Source organism: Pinus tabuliformis, chromosome 6 (assembly GCF_031772625.1).
Source record: "Pinus tabuliformis cultivar Carrire ecotype Pingquan chromosome 6, CPIR1, whole genome shotgun sequence".
Lineage (NCBI taxonomy): Eukaryota > Viridiplantae > Streptophyta > Pinopsida > Pinales > Pinaceae > Pinus > Pinus tabuliformis.
This window is the reverse complement of record NC_142292.1, coordinates 1,520,954,655-1,520,973,089: the sequence shown is the minus strand read 5'-3', so window position 1 is coordinate 1,520,973,089 and position 18,435 is coordinate 1,520,954,655. Positions and strand designations below refer to the sequence as shown.

Below are 18,435 nucleotides of genomic sequence, written 5' to 3'. Positions count from 1 at the left end.
ATAATTATAAATCTTTTATATAGTAATTTCAATATATACAATTTTAAAATAACGTTAGATTAATTTATATATGATTATAACACTCTCTCCCCACACATTTACCTTTTCCGTATAATTTGATCTAATATAAACAAATATTGATATAATAATATAAAACAAAATGTTGATTATAATAATTTGATACAATATATGTTCCAATACACTTCACTTTTTTTTAATATAAGAGAATCATATATATAACACGCCTCATTAAGACGTATCTTTATTATTACATAATAATAATAATTTTGACATATAATATAATATTATTATAATAGGATATGTTTTTTTTTCTTGAAAAAAATCATAATTTCCATTAAAGTTTGAAAATTACATTTTGTAGATGCCATAGCATATGCATATGTGAGGCGATATAGCCTGTCAGTATGTAGATAAACAAATAAACAAAAACTAAAAACATGTGTTCCACGCAGGGAGCACTGATATATCAATATGGGGGGAAATCATGTTTTCCTCCCCTTTTTCTTCTCGACCTTGCGCCACTCCCCTTGAGACGGTATCGTGGGAACAAGTTGAAGTGGATTTTCAGCACCTGGTCAGGGATTTTCCTTGTCAGAATCAGAGGTGTCTGATGCATGTAGCCTTTTGGTTCCACTGTTTTCCATTGTATCTGAAGTCTTTTCCAGTTGTGATTCCATAGGTCCTTGTGGAGATGTCTCCTGGGTTTCTGCTTGATTGTTCTCATTTGGGATGGGCTCTTCCACCTCAAATTCCTCCTCCTCTTCAGGATCTGGTGGGGGAAAATTCCAACCCTTTTGGTGTTTTCCGGTTTTCTTCTTCCTTCGACTGTCTTTTTTGTATTCTGGGCATGTATTTTGTAGATGTCCTATTTGTCGACATATTCTACACCTAAATGCTGTGTTTTCATAGTCTATTGTCTGTGTCCAGCTTCGTTGTTTGTGCTTCAGCTGTATGCGATCTGGTAAGCCCTTACTGAGATCAACTTCCACACAAATGCGTGCGAATGTAAAAATTCTTTCCTCCACTCTTTGTATGTCCATTTTAATATATCTGCCGATGGTATTGCCTATACATGCAAGAACCTTTTGGTCCCAGAAGTGTATTGGGATATTATGTAGACATACCCAAACTGGCATCCTAGAAACAACCATGGTGTTGGCATCGAATTTCGGGAATCATGTTATGATGAAGAGTTCCAAAGATCCCTAGAACCAAGGTCCCTCCTATATCACTATGTCTCTTATCTCTGTTGATTGGAATTTGACTATGAAAAACCCTTTAGAGCAGAGATGAATCTCACAATTTAGAGTCCATTTTGTGAAAATCCAATGGAATAGTTCAAACGGTTTTGGCCAAAATCCATTGAAACGACAAATGATGGCTTGCGTTTCATAATTATTACATACCTCATCTGTTTCTGATATATCTATTTTTAGTTCTGGTGTATAGTTCAGTTGCTCCACTATGTATGGACTGGGTTCTGTTCTAGCCTGCTTTGGAGCTACTGTAGGAGATTTTCCCCCTTGTAAGATGTTCTTGAAAGATATTCCTTCATTTTTGTCTTGCTGATCTGGTTCTGAGTTGTTTTGTGTTTTTGTGCTTGTCCCACTGCCTCCTTCTGTTTGTTTTGTTGAGTTGCTTAGTGCTGCACCACCTCGCAGTCTCAGATTGAGTGTTATAGTAGACTCTGGCATAATGTTGCAATCCATAATAGATTTGTAATCCTATAGTGTTCTGCCCCCAAATAAAAAATATTGTTGTCCATGCAGGTATCCAATATGATGGGCAATGATATTCTTCAAAATAATAACATTGTCTGTTGCATGGACCCAAATCAAGCTAGATTTCCCCGAGGAGGTTTTAATAAAAATATGAAAGCGATTAGGATTTACTACAAAGGGGGGTTCTATGTACTTCTGGTTCATGCATGGCCGTGCAGCTTCTCAATCTCCATAATGCTCTGAAGTCTGTGGGTACTCCTCTAGTGTCTTGGCAGTTTTGGATCATTTTCTTGGAGTCTTGAACAACCTTCGCAAAGAGGTGTAACTTCCTTCGTTACTCATGATTTGATGCTCTTTAGCTGCCCACGGGAGAGGATCCCCTAGGCCTCTGTCGCCTCGGCCTTGCTCCGAGTCTTGTCAAAAACCAATTTCTCGATTCGCCGATGTTTCAGTCATTGGGATTCTGCTAGATGTGCTCCACATCAAAAATTCTTTGTAATAATTGACTAAAACAAAGGTGTCATAGGCAATGAGTTTTAAGAAACTTATTTTCCCTTTTCCACCCATATCCACCTCGGCAAACATCTCAAAGAGCGCTCGAAGAAATAGGGCATGGCCCATTTTGTCCATTGACCATGTGTGCTCTGCTACCGTAATGTAGCCATTACCATCCCTGACCAAGGAGCAGAGCTACACCAGTAGCTGCCCCTAGTTATTCGTGACCTCTGCCTTTACTACGGGATCAATCGGGCTCTTCAGTTTCGTGCTATTTTTCCGCCCTTGTTCGCAACTGGGCTTCAGTCCCAGGGGTCTCAGAAGAAACCCCAACTCTAATTGCATCAGGCTTCCGTCTGGGACAAGATCGAGCCTTGCAATGATCTCCTTCAGCTCTTCTATTTTCTCCTCTGAGAAGTTGTTCTCGTAGCCCATAGGGGTTTTGCCTTCCAAGATCTCGGGCCAGAGCCATCGATTGTGCACAAACGCGAGGACCCTGGGCGATCTGCCGCAAATGATAGTGCCGCAATGTAATTTCTGAGGAGCTCCAATAGCCCTGTCCTCACCGTTTTCTAGAACCGGCATGTGTCTATACTTCCCTTCAATCATCTTCGCTTGGTCTTCTACGTCCAGAGGCTCCATCATGACAAAGATGGGGTTCCACATCATGACCTTTGAAATCAGTGTGCCACAGGGCTTCAAAGCCTCGACTAAAACCCTCATTGCCACATCCTTGTCGGCTCTGATTCCACATGGTAAGGCGCTGTGATCCATGAGCAAAGCATCGATGCCTCTGCGCAAGGCCACTCCTACCATATTCTATCCCTCGTTGTTCATCTTGTCAGCGCCCTGAAACCCTAGCCTTGGCTCTCCGAACCAACTTCTCACCGTAAAAACCCTTTATAATATGATATGTTATTCTTAATATACTTTTTTATAATAATGGTAACATATAATAGTTTTAATATGTCTTTTTTATTATGCAATTGTGATATATGAAAATTTTAATATATTTCTTTTTTATTATATATAATTGATAATTGAAATATATATATAACAGTTTTGATATTAACACGTTTCTTTATTATTACATAATAATAATAATAATAACTTTGACATATAATAGTTTTAATAAACTGTTTTTTGACATATAATAGTTTTAATAAACTGTTTTTATAATATGATAGGTTATTTTTAATATATTTTTTTATAATAGTGTTAACATATAATAGTTTTAGTAGGTCTCTTCCATTATGCAATTGTGATATATGAAAATTTTAATAGGTTTCTTTATTATTATATATAATTAATAATTGTTTAATATCAATAATATGATATTGTTTTATTGGTATTCCTTTTTTAAATATACAATTTTAATGTAATAATTTTGATCCAATACATAACATTATTATAAATCCAATACACCTTTTTATTATTATATATATTTCTTTATTATTAAATAATAGTTTAACATGATATTTTTGATATAATACAAAATAAAAATCCATTAAACTTATTATTTATATAGCAAAATCATATATCAAATATATTTCTTTATTATTTACCATAACTATAATTTTAATACACTAAATTTCATAATAATATTTTCATATTTATTGAATTGAGGCTTTTGTAATCTATATCAAATTTTTAAGACAGGTTTTCTGCGATAATCACATCAGAATTTATTGGACGATGTTTTTCGAACCAACAAGTGTGGTTCATCATCCAGAATGCTTTTCCAACCAACAAGTGTGGTTCATCATCGACACTTGTCGGTTCGAAATGCGTCAACAAATGAATTTTGATTATTTATCACCTCAGAATTCATTTGTCGACGCTTTTCGAACCAACAAGTGTGGTTAATCGTCCACAACGCTTTTCCTACCAACAAGTGTGATTCATCATCAACACTTGTTGGTTCGAAACACGTCAATAAATGAATTCTGATTGATTATCGCCAAAAACTTGTCTAATAATTTTCATATTTCTTTATTATTTACTATAACTTTTTATATATTAGTTTTGATGTTAATAAATTTAATACACTACAATTTCATAATAATAGTTTTAATAATTACATCGATGATGATGATGATGATGATGATGATGATGATGATGATGATGATGATGATGATGATGATGATGATGATGATGATGATGATGATGATGATGATGATGATGATGATGATGATGATGATGATGATGATTTTTTTAATTTTAACATATTATTATTTCAATAATAGTAATTTTAATTTTAACATATTATTCTTATATTTAAATTTTATAGCCTATAATTAAAACTATTTGGCATTTACATCGACAAGCTAGAAGGTTGTTTAGAGGGAGAAGCATGTATTGGCATGATCTTAGCTGGGATAGAAAGAAGTTCCTCTTTGAAACTCTAGTCACTTCGGTTATCTTATATGGATGTGAGGTTTGGGGTTGTAGCATCTCTAGAGAATCGGAGAAAGATTGAGAAAATCCAGAAGCATTTTATAACGTATAACCTCAAAATTAAAAGCAACACACCCTATCCTATTCTCCTTATAGCAGTGGGTCTTTCCCTTGTCGAGAGCCTAGCTATGACTAGGCTTCTATTGTACAAGCAAAAACTCAATAACATAGGAGACCATAGACTTCCTAAGCTAGCTTTAAATTCTAGCCAAAACCACCCAAGGCTCAAACGAGGTTGGTATAAAGACACCAGGGCCAGGAAGATCGACACGAATGTTGCATTGCAAAACATTAATAAGATTAAAAATATTGTTACTTCTAAGTTCAAAGAAAAAATGTGGTGTGAGAAATATTTAGTAGCTAAAAGAAAATTAAGATATTATAAGGAGGTCATCAACCCCACCCTAGAAGATCAAAAGTATCTCTATGTTTTAACTAGCTCAAAGAAGAAAATTAATATAGCCAAAATTAGAACGAACTCTCATGAGCTCCATAGTGAAACGGGTCGTTGGGCAGTTCCTAAAACACCATGGATGGAAAGGTTGTGCCATCTTTGTGAGAATACGAACATCAAGGATGAAAATCACTTCCTCTTAGTGTGCCCCATGTACAACCACATTAGATCTCAGCTTCAAACCTTTGTTGCAATACTGACCTTCCTAGCCTTTTACGTTGTCAAAATTACAGTGAGATGGGGAGTCTTCTCTCCAAGCTTTTTAAGCATAGGAATTAAATATTAAGTAAAACTAAATAATTTGTTTCTTTAGGTACGATAGACCAAAGTTAGGTCTCAGTAGACGTTAACCACCACCACCACCATCATCATAATATAATTTTAATATATAATAATAACTTTAATTTTAAAATATTATTATTATATTTAAATTTTAGGCTTTATAATTAAAACTATTATTATATTTAATTTTACAACCTATAATATATAATAATTTTGATATGTAATATATTATTATTCTATATTATTAATTAAAAATTATAATTTTATTTTACAATATTTTTTTTATATTATTAATAAAAAAATATTATTAATATAAATCTCAATATTATAATTAATATTTTAGTTCCCATTCATATTAATAATACATTGTAATACATTAATAGCTCTTATAATATAGTGTGATATATTAATATATAATATTCATTTTAAATAGTAAATATAATAAATTTATATTAATAGGAAATTGATCATTTTTATAATATATGGAGTCTTGATATTATTATATAGTTTAAATTAAATTAATATGGTTTAAATTAAGAAATTTAGAGGCTAAGTATATCATATTATTTGGTTTACATTAATATTAATATTAGTATACAATTTATTAATATAAATATAAATATTATAATTTAAATTTTTAATTAATTTGAATATTAATAACTAATATAACACTATAAATTTATAGTAATCTAAATTAATATAGTGTCCATTAATATTAAATAAATTAATAAATTTAAATAATAAGCATATTATAATTTTATATTTTAGTTAATAGGAATATATATGCTATAGTATATTGTTTAGTTTAAATATGATAATTAGTAGTGAATATATTAATTTTAAATAATACATTATTAATATTAAATTTAAATAATAATATATAATATTATTTCTATAAATTTAACTTAAAAACATAAATAATCTTTTATATATATTTTTATTGATAATTTTATGGCTATTAGTCATAATTCTATTTAACATAGTTAAAAATGATTTTATTGATTTTGGACCTTTTTTTTTGTGCTAGAAAGTTTAATATGGATCTTATTATCTTTATGTTTTTGCCTTTGAAATTTTGAATATTTTTTTCTTTACCTCCCATTATCACTTCTAATAAAATTTAAACCTATTTCCAAGCAATGGAAGACAATTTTGGAAAACTTTTTTTCCTTGTTACAATCCAATCAAATTTTCATGAATGAACTTGGATTTTATGGTTCCTTTGTTTCATAATGAAGACAATTGTTTTATTGTTAAATATCTTAATCAAAATGTGTGTATATCTCATTTTCTTGTGTGATCCATATATTCAAGTTATATAATGGAGTTCACATTGGAATATATGGTTTTGTTATCTTTACCAACATAATGTTCACATTCATACAATTATTTTGTGATGAATCTATTTGCAAAATCTTTTGCAAACATAGAGACTCAGGTTCATGCTTTATATTGTTGGAAAATATGACTAAATTGTTCTAAAACATATTTATGAAAGAATGCAGCCACAATTTAGAATTTGTGGTAACCTTGACACGATTATCTTTCCTTAATAATACTTCACTTCCTAAAGAAACCATTTTCTATAAAACTATATTATTTTAATTATATTTACACCAAAAATATAAAAATTAACTTATATAGAAATAGTTTGATGTTTTACTTTTAAAAAATAAATAAACATTTTATTTTGTTCTCATCACTAATATACCCCCCCCCCCCCACACACACACACACATATATATATTATTAACATTATACAATAATAAATTTACTATACAATATGTGTCATTAACATCCTACAATAATAAGTTGATTGTTCTCATCAATAAGAACTCTATTGCTATCGACTTACGACTGTGTCCAATATATCCCATCAATAGATTTCTAGGTTCTAGGGCTTGAGAAATGTTTTTCCAATTGTTCCCCATATGGATTCTATTGATAAAATTCTATTATGGTATATAGACCTAAGGTCTTAACCTATTAAGCATTTTGAAATTTGTTAACGAATATTTTCATTTTATTTATTTTCAAACATCAAAATCTCTATTTTGATATAATATACTTCCAAATCATTATAACACTTACAGCACAGGGTTCTCATTATATGGTTGTTTAGTTTATCTCGCTGATTTGATGACAGATTTATCCCTTCCTACTTTACTATTTACACAATTCCCTTCCCTTTTGAACTTAATACAAGGTCAGATTCGAGAGAGAGATCAGTTTCTGCGTTAGAAAACCCTTTTTAGTCCTTGCCATCTGGCAATGGCCAGGGACTATAGTAATCGAAATGGGTCACTTTAGCATTAGTTTGTGTGATATTTTATGACTTATATGACTTATAGCTTAATGTTTTTTTGAGTCGAGTTTTTACGGCCAATGAAATTTCAGTTTCAATTTTCATCGTCTTATTTGGCCTCATACCGAGGCATATGAGGCCAAAGGTTATGGTAAAATATATATTAAACCACCATTTGAAACGATATGAATTAATATTAGCATTAAATCTTAAACATTTTATGCTAAAGCACATGTACCACTGCTACAATACAATAGCATATGTACCCCTCCTACCGCATGTAGGCCTGCCACCGCATGTACCACCGTTAGATGTACGCCTGCCACCACATCTATGCCTTTTGTGGGCATGTAACAGGTGCCAACTTTCCTCTTTACTGTGCGTTAACAATATTAATATTTCTTTGCTTAAAGCGCTGCAATAAAATTCAAATTCATTCACTTGAATAGGTAGAGAACTCACCGGATGAACCAGGCACCAGGCGCAGGGCGAGAGCAGCCATCGATTCTGTAACAATCCTTCATTATCAGGGAGACTAGTTCAGTAGACCCAGCAACAACATCCCTTCGCTTAGAGCCCGCAGCATTCCTTCCAGTTACAGATCGATACCCAGCCCTATTAGATTATAGACATGGAGAGCCAGTTACAGACCTTCATGAGTGAGATCCATATACAGTAGCTTCTTCCCTTTGCTCAGTTCCATACGTAGATCCTCCAGCATCAGTAACATACCTAGAAGCGTAGATAGAGACAAAGGCAGGGACAAGGGAAACTCCTGCTTCTGGGTCATCAAATGAATCAATGGATCATGGGTCATCAACTGAATCTCGAATAGGAAGGGGTGCCGAGCGAAGTGATGGCTCTTTAATAGGCTATTGAACGGGGATGCCGGCTTTGCCTTTGCTTAAACCGCTTATTCCGCTGATTATGTAGCTGGATCTTTAGATGGTGCTGCTTCACCGACTGGAACTGTAAGATCCCTGAACCGCATGGGAACTGTAAGAGTATGCCTTCGCTCAGCGAGAGCTGGGAGCGCCAAATCATCTCCACTGGTCTGCATTTTGTGTTGTAAACTCTCTGGAACCCCATTTGCAGAAAAGCTGAATAACTCTAGACAATGTGTTTCCTGTAGTTTAAATCAGTGTGAATAATGGTCAGTGTTATCATTTCTTAGAAATTTGAAAAATGTCCATGACGTAATTGTACTTACTGCTATGTAAATGTACAGAGATCTTGCTTAAAATTTAGATTTCAGTGAAAATTTTGAAAAACAAAGTAAATACAACAGGTTTGATTTAACTCATTGTAATATTTTGAGAATGGTATCCAAAACTAGGCTCGCTGTAATTAAAATCTGCTGTCACGAAGCCTTTCATTTTTATCTATTTTTTGTCATTACATCACTGAATGATATGCCAAATAATAGACTTAATAGTAGTCCTCAGAAGATGATGATGAATGATACCTTGATTAACTGGAAAGGTCTCAATATAGAGTTGCTGTTACGTGCCACATGCAATCCGCAACCAGCCACGTGCAATTTTCTCAATGATCTCAGCCCTTCCAAACCTGCAATACGTTTAACATTTTCACATTTTGAAATTGAAAGGTTTTGCAAGGATTGCTGGGATGCAAAATCAGGCAATTCAACAAGTTCTCTGCAGTTGTGTATTCTTAGTAGCTTCAATCTCTTCATATGTGACCAACTCGATATTTTCCTTAATCCCAAGTTATCTTCAATAAATAGTTCAAGCAGTTCTTTTGGAAAAGTTGATAATTCTATGAGTTCTGTGCAGTGCTGCAGGTAAAGTTTATTTAATCGAGGAAGACTGCTAAAACTTGCAGGCAGGGAGGAAAATTTGTATGATTTCAGGCATAGAACTTCTAATGATGAAAAATCTCCAATATCCTGTGGAAGGCGACACCCACCTGATTTTAGATGCTCCAATGAAGTAAGTCTAGAAAAACTAGGTGGAAGCACTGATAAACTATAGTTTTCTTCCATTTCTAGAATTCTTAGTTTTGAAAGATTTCCAATGCTCTGAGGAAGTTCACACAGATTGTAGCATCTATTCAGAAATAACTCTTGTAAACAAACCAGATTTCCAATTATGTTCACTGCCTTAACAACCAGGTACTGTGGTGGGTTTAAGACTTTACCATGAAGAAGCTATTACCATAAGCAGACGATGGGGTGGTCCAGGAGATGCTCAGACAGCTCAGACAGTTTTAAGAAGAGGCACTTTGCTTCGTCGCTACGCTTCAACCTGGGAGACAAGCTTCGCTTTGCTACGCTTCCACCATCAATGTCAACAGACAGGTCGGGGGGATCTTTGTCCTGCACCCTTTCTTCAACCAATTTCTCCATAATTGTCCCCCTCTGTTAATAATACAATAAAAAGTTGTCCCCTTCTGTTAATAATACAATAAACATGAGGCAAAGAAGATTGCAATGCTGAAAAATAAAACCAAAAATTTGAGGAAACTGGTAAATGCCCACCTCTGGATCGTCCAGAATCCAATGACGACTATTGTTCTCGGCAGAAGCGAGGAGATCCTTCACCACTTCATTATAAATTTCGATGGCATAAAACTTAAAGAACTTATTTGCACTTTGTGCCCAGACCGAACTTGAGACTAGGGATAACGACTAAAAATATTAATATCTGGTGGAAATGTCAGAAATCAAATACAGTATGGGGAACTTGCAGATTAATTAGAGCAGCTCTGTGTCGTCCATGGAAGTCTTACTTTACGAGCCAGCATCTGTAACCTCTGTGGTGGCCTTGCTCCTGCTTCTAGAACTTGTTGCATCTGGTGGAACTACTCGCTTTGATTTTGCACCTGAAATGCCAGACTGTTTGGTATACCACTGGTACTTTGTGAGATGGCCGCTGCTGGTTCAAGGTCTTCATATAGACCACGAGCAGAAGAATTGAAGCTAGAACTAGTTAGCATATTCGAGAGAGATAAGGGATTGCTCCATTAGATAGGTTTTTACAGTTGGGAGCTAGCTGGTAATGGACATTGGAGCCAACAGTTAATGGACGTCGCTGATAGCCAAGCTAACCTTTGTTCCACCGCCCGCTACGAAATGATTTCTTTATGCCAGAATGTGGAGAATAAAACACAGTGACAAAGCAACAAAAGAAAAATCTAGCCCCAATACCTCGTCAATATCCCTGTAAATATCCATCACGACACTATCTGTGATGCCCTTCATCGTATATGTATTTCCACTGCTGGTCTGTACATATGCAAATATTGTTGTTGTAACACGTGTAATACATGCGCCATGCTCTCCACATGTAATACATGTGTCTTGGTGCTCCATGCTAACTATTACAAAACAATTAAATAAATTTTTGGGCCTACATTAATTTATTAATGTATTGTTATATCTCTTGCTTAGGTTACTGGTTATGTTTTATTTTTCATATAACATCAACATATCATTCTGATTAACAATTCCATTCACTCGGATCTAGTGTCCTATTCTGATAATGGCACAATAATAGGGAAATGTTGACTCTGCCGTTGTACATTAGATTATTAGAGACCTAAGGATCGACCCCTGGATCGAGATTTGAGGGTTGTCGGCAGACCCCCGGAACCCCTAAAGATTGTTTCCAGATAGCTAAACTGGCATCGCATCATCAAGTAGCGGGATCAATTGCATCGACTGCATCAACTAGCGGCTATATACAATGACCTTCTGGCAATGATGACTATTGGACTGGTTTATCGATATGCTCATAAGTAAACAAGCATGCCCCAATGGCTCAATCTCATCTGTTGGGAACATGGGCAATCTCTTGAATCTGGCGATCGTTCAAAGATCGTTCAAACTAGGCAGGTCGGTGCTCCCCCCGAACCGACGGCAAGCAACGAAGCAAGTAATGAAAGCAGTACTAACTTTTCACTCAGCGGAAGGGACTTGCTAGTCTCTGGCTACCGTGTTTTTTCTTCGCTCAGTAGCAGGGACTTGCTGCTTAGCAGCCTCCCTTGTTTTTTTTAAAATTCAACCATTAAGGATCCAGAATCAATAGTAAGTAACTGTATTTGCGATCACAGAATCATGGTGGATTTTTCGCTTAATAAGGCTTTGAAGCGGTTTGAAAGCTAAATAAACTCTGCGAAACTACACTGCAGATGCCCAATGGGCAATATTAATGGTGATCGAGTGACTCGTGGTGATCTGTATGCGACTCTTCGATGATTCTGCTTCTCTCGGGCTGAACCCACCGACCCTCGGAGTTCTTGATCAATCCTTTGTTAGAGTCTTGTTTCCAGAAGGGAGGAACTAGGCAGTCGTCCTTCAGGAAATCGCACGCCTTATTCACCAGAGCCGGATCACGACGAGAACACAGATAGAAGCGCTGCCCTCGCCCATGGTATCCGTCCAGCAGGTGGAGATAAGCCTCCAGATTATGAAAGCACGACGGATCATTCGTGGGCTTCAGGAAGGGAGAATGCATGTGATCAAGAGCCAGCTCCACCCCAGCGTGACAGTAACTCCACGGAAGCTTATGGATCCACCGCTTCATCATCTGCAACTTTTCGTTGAACAGTATCCCGGGGACCTTCGGCACACTGTCATTTACATTCACCACTCTCAGAAACTTGAGTCCCAGCTCCTTGCATCGATCCTTGAATGCTGCGTTGCCCACCCTCGGCCCTGCGAACGAGAACACCGTTGTCGGAATCGACTCCACCTGATCGCCGTTCCCCGCGCGGTTCAACCCCAACTCTGCGATATCGTATGCGCTAAGCATCGCGAGCGCGCTCCCCAGGCTGTGGCCCGTGATCGTTATGCTCAACTTCTCGCCCCTGTATTTCTGCAGCAGACGCCTCAACTCCGAGAGGACTTGATCCCGTGCGCTGCTTTTACAAAACCGACAGTCGTGTTCCCTGGCCGTATACAGATTCAGGAATCCCGCCTCCACCTTCACGTCAGGATGGGGATGCACGTTGTTCAATTCCGCGGGTCTCAGATAATCCATGAGGTCCGCGATCCACTCCAGATTCGTCACTGTTCCTCTCCACGCGATTACGATATCTCGCCGCCCGAGCCTTTTGATCTCGTCCTCGTCCGTGGCCACGGCTATGAAGCCCATCTAGTTGGCGTGAGTACTCCACGTCTTCTGCACTTGAGGCTTCTGGAAAACCCCAGGGAGATTGATGTTGGAAGTGGCATAGAGATACTTGGTCACTTCGTAGCCGTAATCGGACATCCCAATGCCATGGAAGAGCTGCCTGAAATGATACTTGCAGCTACCGCAGTATTTGGAGAAGGGGTCGAAGTCGAAAGCTTCATAACAAGCCTGGGCGAACTCTCCATACCTGATGATTTCCTTTCGCAATATGCCGTCCATGGGATCAAGCAGTCCTTCCCAGTTTTTGGCCCCCTGGATCTTCCCCCATATGTCTGCCAGTTCTCTCTTGGGCGTCGACGCCTTAGAGATCTTTGTCTCGTTTTTCTCTTCGATGTGTGGTGCGTCCAGCGTGGTTGTCAGGGACTCAACTGCCCCACTTCTGATGGGCAGCGCCCTTCTTTTGATGGCTGTCGGGTCGCGACGACAACGAGTCTGCTTCCTGAAACGATTAACCGGATGCTGATCACGCAAAACTAGCGTATGCAGGGTGTCCGCGGAATGCGATGGATAAAGCTGGGTATGGCAGCATAACATTCCAAGATTTGAAACCATAGAAATCCCGGAAGTGGAAGGTAAAGCAAGGAAAGAGGTTGTAAGCAATGCCGGGGAATTCATGGCTGCAACCAAAGAACAGATGTTTGAAGAGGAGCAGCAGCAGAAAAGAAAACCAGGGAATGGAATGGGACGACAGGGTTGAGGAACCAGCTTATTTATTCTACACATTGTCGCGTTGGGATGTTGATTTCTAAACACGAGATTTGCGTGTATGTCAAAACTTAACCAGTTCGGGTCATCGTATATCGTTTTGATTTGTCCTACAATTTCATCTACTTTTGATTTCTCCTCACCTGGAATCTCATCTACTTTTGACCATCCTCCTCTACAAATTAACCTTAAAACACAAGCGTTTGTAAAGTCATTGCGGGCACTCTCACATATTCTTCGTCGATTGATATGTTTTACCCAACAAGATCACTGAGTTTATTTATATATTTCGATTTTCTAAGTTGTATGTCGTTTCAAAGATTCTCAAAAAAGAATTAGTTTGACCATCTTACAATTTATAAAAATTTTCTCCAAAAATATAATTTCATTTAAAATAATTTTTATGATACATTTAGATAAAATTATATTTAAGCAATTTAAAATAATTTTTATGATACATTTAGATAAAATTATATTTAAGCAAGCAATATAACACAGAGAGTCGAGAATATGAAGAAATAACATAAATATATTTATATTTTACTATAAACATCCCATGATGATGAATTTACGATATATTGGTATTTTATTGGGAATCGTTTACAGAGGCTGAAAAATTATTTGGATTGTTAAAAATGGTTGCAATTTTGGTAAAAAGATTTCAAAAAATTTTGTAGATGCAGTGTTTGAATCATGTTTTTGATGGTAGAAATGGATTCAGCACCATCAAAAAAATTTAAAACACCTAAAATTATAAATTTTAACAACTTTTAATTAAATTTTCAAAAATCCCTACTAATTTTTATCAAAATATTACCAGAATTTCCATAACTTCTAAAGCAAAAAAACATAATTCTTAAATTACAGCATTCCATTGGTGACATCACGTAACGTACGTGGTTAAGTAAACCTCTGATGATGAATCGACGGATACACTTGTATTCCATTGTATTGGTGACGTCACGTGACATACGTGGTTATGTAATGACACGTATGTAGGACAACCCAAATTGAATGCGGTCTCTATTTACATAAATAAAAGTTAACTAAATTTTAAGAGGAAATAAACGTTTTCAAAATAAAAGTTAACTAAATTTTAAGAGGAAATAAACGTTTTCAAAATGATGAATATTCTCTACTTACACTAAATCATTAGTTTTTGAATCTAAAATAATAATAATAATAATAAGCTACATAAAATATTTACATAATATTTTATATAGAAATAACACTCCCTCACTCATTTTATTCAATGTACACCTTTATTGGTTTATATTTATTTATACCTATTTATATTATTTATACGAGATTCATAGTCTAAAAATAACACTCCCTCACTCATTTTATTCAATGTACTCCTTTATTGGTTTATTAGTCCCTGCCATCTGGCAATGGCCAGGGACTATAGTAATCGGTTATGCCGATATTAACATTAGTTCACCTGTCTGTGGAATTCACTATCACGATATAACCAAAGTTTCTAGACACAGACTGATTCGCGATCGAAAGTTTTTCAATACAGATATATTTTCCTTCTTATTTGGCCTCTTCCCGAGGCTGAAGAGGGAAAGCATATGTTATAAGTAGTATTTGGTTTCGTATTTTCAAACTATAAATACTAGCTAGCTTAATGCTAGCTATTAGCTGAGCACATTAAATGCTAGTTTTGTTTCACTGCATACATGGGAAGTTTAAAAGTTTAATATGATTTTTTCGACGTGTGGATCTTTCTCACACTGCCATTTGGATCTTTGTAACAATTATGTGGCGCTGGGATCTCCAGAGTTGGGTTTAAACCTTATTGTTTATAATCGATTTTTGTAGACTATGCCAGGCCAAATTGGTTGCCTCCTGCCGGACCTGGATCCCTGGATCCCTGCCGGACCTGGATCCCTGGATCCCTGTCAATGCCTGTGAAGGTCGTCTGTAGGAAACGAGCAGCTTATGCCTGTCAAAGTCGTCTGCGGGAAGAACAAGTCCACCTGGTCATTCAGGCTACAAAAGCAAAGAGGGCTTATGCTGAATATCTTGAACTCACACCAGACTTTCATACCAGTAAATAGAAGATGTGCCGGAAATAGAACCTGGAGCCAACAGGATCTGGAACGGGTCCAATTCGATCTGCATATGTATCTGGTAACTGGCTGAAACTTGATCCAGCATCCTCACCCGAAAGCTAGCAGCCTGGGTTGAATCAGCAGTTTACCTTTCTTTAGCAGCAGCACATCTAGATGCAGATAGTTATCGAGATGGAGATTCAGCTCTGCAACAGCTATGCATATTGCTGCTATCTGTATCTTCACAGGGAGAAGACCTTCCTCCATACGAGAAGAGGGATACGATCACGAAAGACTTCGGGTCTTGAGCTGGTGTGCGATGGTCCTGGTAACTAACCTGGATGAAGCACTGTTCCATGAACAAATGGAAAATCAAGCCGCCGAGTGTTGGCATTTTTGAAAGATAGAATCACCTCTCGCAAAGACCACCTATGCCGTTATAGTAGACATGAAGAACATAGGTCTTTAGGGCTTGAATTTATCAAATTATTTTCTCTTTTCTGAACAATTTGAAAATTTCGCTTGAATTTATCATATTATTTTCTCTTTTCTGAACAATTTTAATTTATCATATTATTTTTATTTTCTCTTTTCTGAAGAATTTGAAAATTTCTCTGTAATTATGAACTCAAAAGGTGGCATAAAAAAGGAAAAAAAGGGAATTGATAGCCAACCTGATCAATTACAAAGGGATTTTTCCTATGGTGAAAAGTAGAAACCAGTATTGCAGAAGCAAGAAGTCCTAGCTGCTACCGCTCCATAGGCTTCTTATTCTTCTTAGTCTTTGGTTCAGAGCTTGAATCAGAATATCCTTCAGTCACCCCAGTATACTTTAACATTTACAGATCTCTTTCATTATCCTATTATCCGGGTTACTCACCGTACAGAGCAGATTGAAGGCCATGAAATTGAGAGAAGGTTCAAGATCCATACCCGGGCGGGGAAAGGAACAGGGGTATAGGCAGTTGACTTAGTGAACTGAGCTTAAGTGGATTCAGTATATTATGCAGATTAAGCCATATATTAAGCAATCTAAGTCAAGCCCATCTAAGCCAGCCTTAGCCAGTGATCCATACACAGTAGATCCATAGCTTCTATACCCGGGTGACGCAGTGGCATATGCAGTAGCTCCAAATCGATACCCCAATGCACCCCTTCGTATGGTTCCAGGTCCAAACGCGGAGGCAGTTCCAGTCCTTGTCGAAGCGAAGTAGTTACTAGGTGATCCAAGACCAGAGATAAAAGACGCAGCCTCGGATATGCCATAAGGACAGAGATAGCTGAAACATGATAATTGAATAGGAGAATAAGGAACTACTCCTTCGTCACAATCACTGACTTAGGAAAGGAGTCATCGACGACGGTAGGAGTCAGAAAGCCAACCAAGCCCGGAAGACTGCTTAAAAACGTGAGTGCGAGGTTCTGAAAGAAGTAGCTCGACTGAAAGAAGAGGTTCTGAAATATACTCGACCGTAGGGAGAGGGGGCTTTGGCGATACGGCTTTGTTGTGAGTTCTATCTTTGCAGCGTTCGGATAAGTAGCTAAAAGTATTAAATAAATCCTTTCCTTGGGTTGGGAAGTCAGGTTTATGTTGACGTGCCTTTGGACTTTCAGACAAGACCCAAAGCGTCGTTGCCCAAAACAACCTTCCTCCACCGTTGAGGAAGATCGGAGCAGGCTAAACGGGAGCATTGGAGAGGGCTCAACCAACATTAATATCTAATGGATCAACTCGTGCTTATGCGGGTATCAAGCCTCTCTTCTTCAACGGGGTAACTACAGAGTTCAGTGCCACGAAATCCTTCACAAGCTGACAAATCTCAGCTCAGAAGCATATACCATTTGGTATGCATGCAGGTTGTCGTTCAGCGTGAGCGATACGTGGCTGTGTTTATCATCACGTACTTCCTTATTGCTTTGACACTAGCACAGGACGGTGGGACTTTTTTGTGACGTGGCGTCTTTGGCCTTGCGTGATGTGGTTGGATTCAAGAAGTGCCGTGCAATATAGTTTGGTGGCTGGATGCAAGAACTAGCGTGCAATATGGTTCTCTCGGTTAGCCACTAAATTATAATACTTCATTGTTGTTCACATCTAAAATAATTAAGTCTAACCATTATTTTTTAAATTCGTCATTAATAAGATTAAATGTCATTATAATCTAGAAATAACAATTTATTTATACAGTGAATTCAACGCATTTCATTTTTGAAATGACAGACACTGGTTTGGAACTATTTTCATGTGTATCATTTTCAGTCAGTCCTGAGCTTCACGCATTGACTTTAGTTGTAAATATTTTCCACGTATTGATTGTTACTCGTAAATATTTCCATGAATTGATTTTCCGTGGAGATATTCAGAAGACTAAGAAATTCAGACAACCGAGTTTCACACTGAAACTACTTTATCATCTACAATTTTTTTTACTTATAAATATGAAAAGGGTGATGTCCATTTTCATGAAAAGGTAAAGGGCATGCTGTGTTCCTTCCGCAGAAGAGATGACAATGTCGTTATGTAATATCTCAGATCCATAAGCAAATGTATGAGGCCAGTGTCACCTCTTTGTGGATGAAACCTCATGTTCCTACATATGTATCATTAGTTTTTTTTTTTTTTTTCTCTGACAATGGCCTTCTATATGTATGAGGCCTTTATGTATTATTAGTTTTTTTCTGAGAATGGCCTTATATAATACCTGAGATCAATAACTAGATGTACGAGGGAGTGTCATTTCTCTGTGTTTGAAACCTCCTGTACCTACATATATCATTAGTT

General features: G+C 36.7%; 1 protein-coding gene and 1 pseudogene across 1 annotated transcript; both read right to left on the bottom strand.

Moving 5' to 3' along the window:
* Nucleotides 1-8,660: 8,660 nt before the first annotated feature.
* LOC149264486 (uncharacterized) lies at nucleotides 8,661-9,648 on the bottom strand. The gene is made up of 2 exons (XM_089399165.1): nucleotides 9,201-9,648; nucleotides 8,661-8,861 (listed from the first exon to the last, which is right to left on the bottom strand). The coding sequence occupies exons 1-2, from the start codon at nucleotides 9,429-9,431 to the stop codon at nucleotides 8,661-8,663; spliced, it is 432 nt and encodes a 143-aa protein (XP_089255291.1). The 5' UTR covers nucleotides 9,432-9,648.
* A 2,256-nt stretch (nucleotides 9,649-11,904) lies between these two features.
* On the bottom strand, nucleotides 11,905-13,506 carry LOC149264485 (phospholipase A1-Igamma1, chloroplastic pseudogene; annotated as a pseudogene).
* Between the last annotated feature and the right edge of the window lie 4,929 nt (nucleotides 13,507-18,435).

What these genes read in the sequence shown, in the direction of transcription:
- LOC149264486 (XM_089399165.1), bottom strand. Translation starts at nt 9,431, where the DNA reads ATGAAGAGATTGAAGCTACTAAGAATACACAACTGCAGAGAACTTGTT. An exon ending in GACCTTTCCAGTTAATCAAG is followed by an intron (nt 8,862 to 9,200) that starts GTATCATTCATC and finishes TTTAAACTACAG; the next exon opens with GAAACACATTGTCTAGAGTT.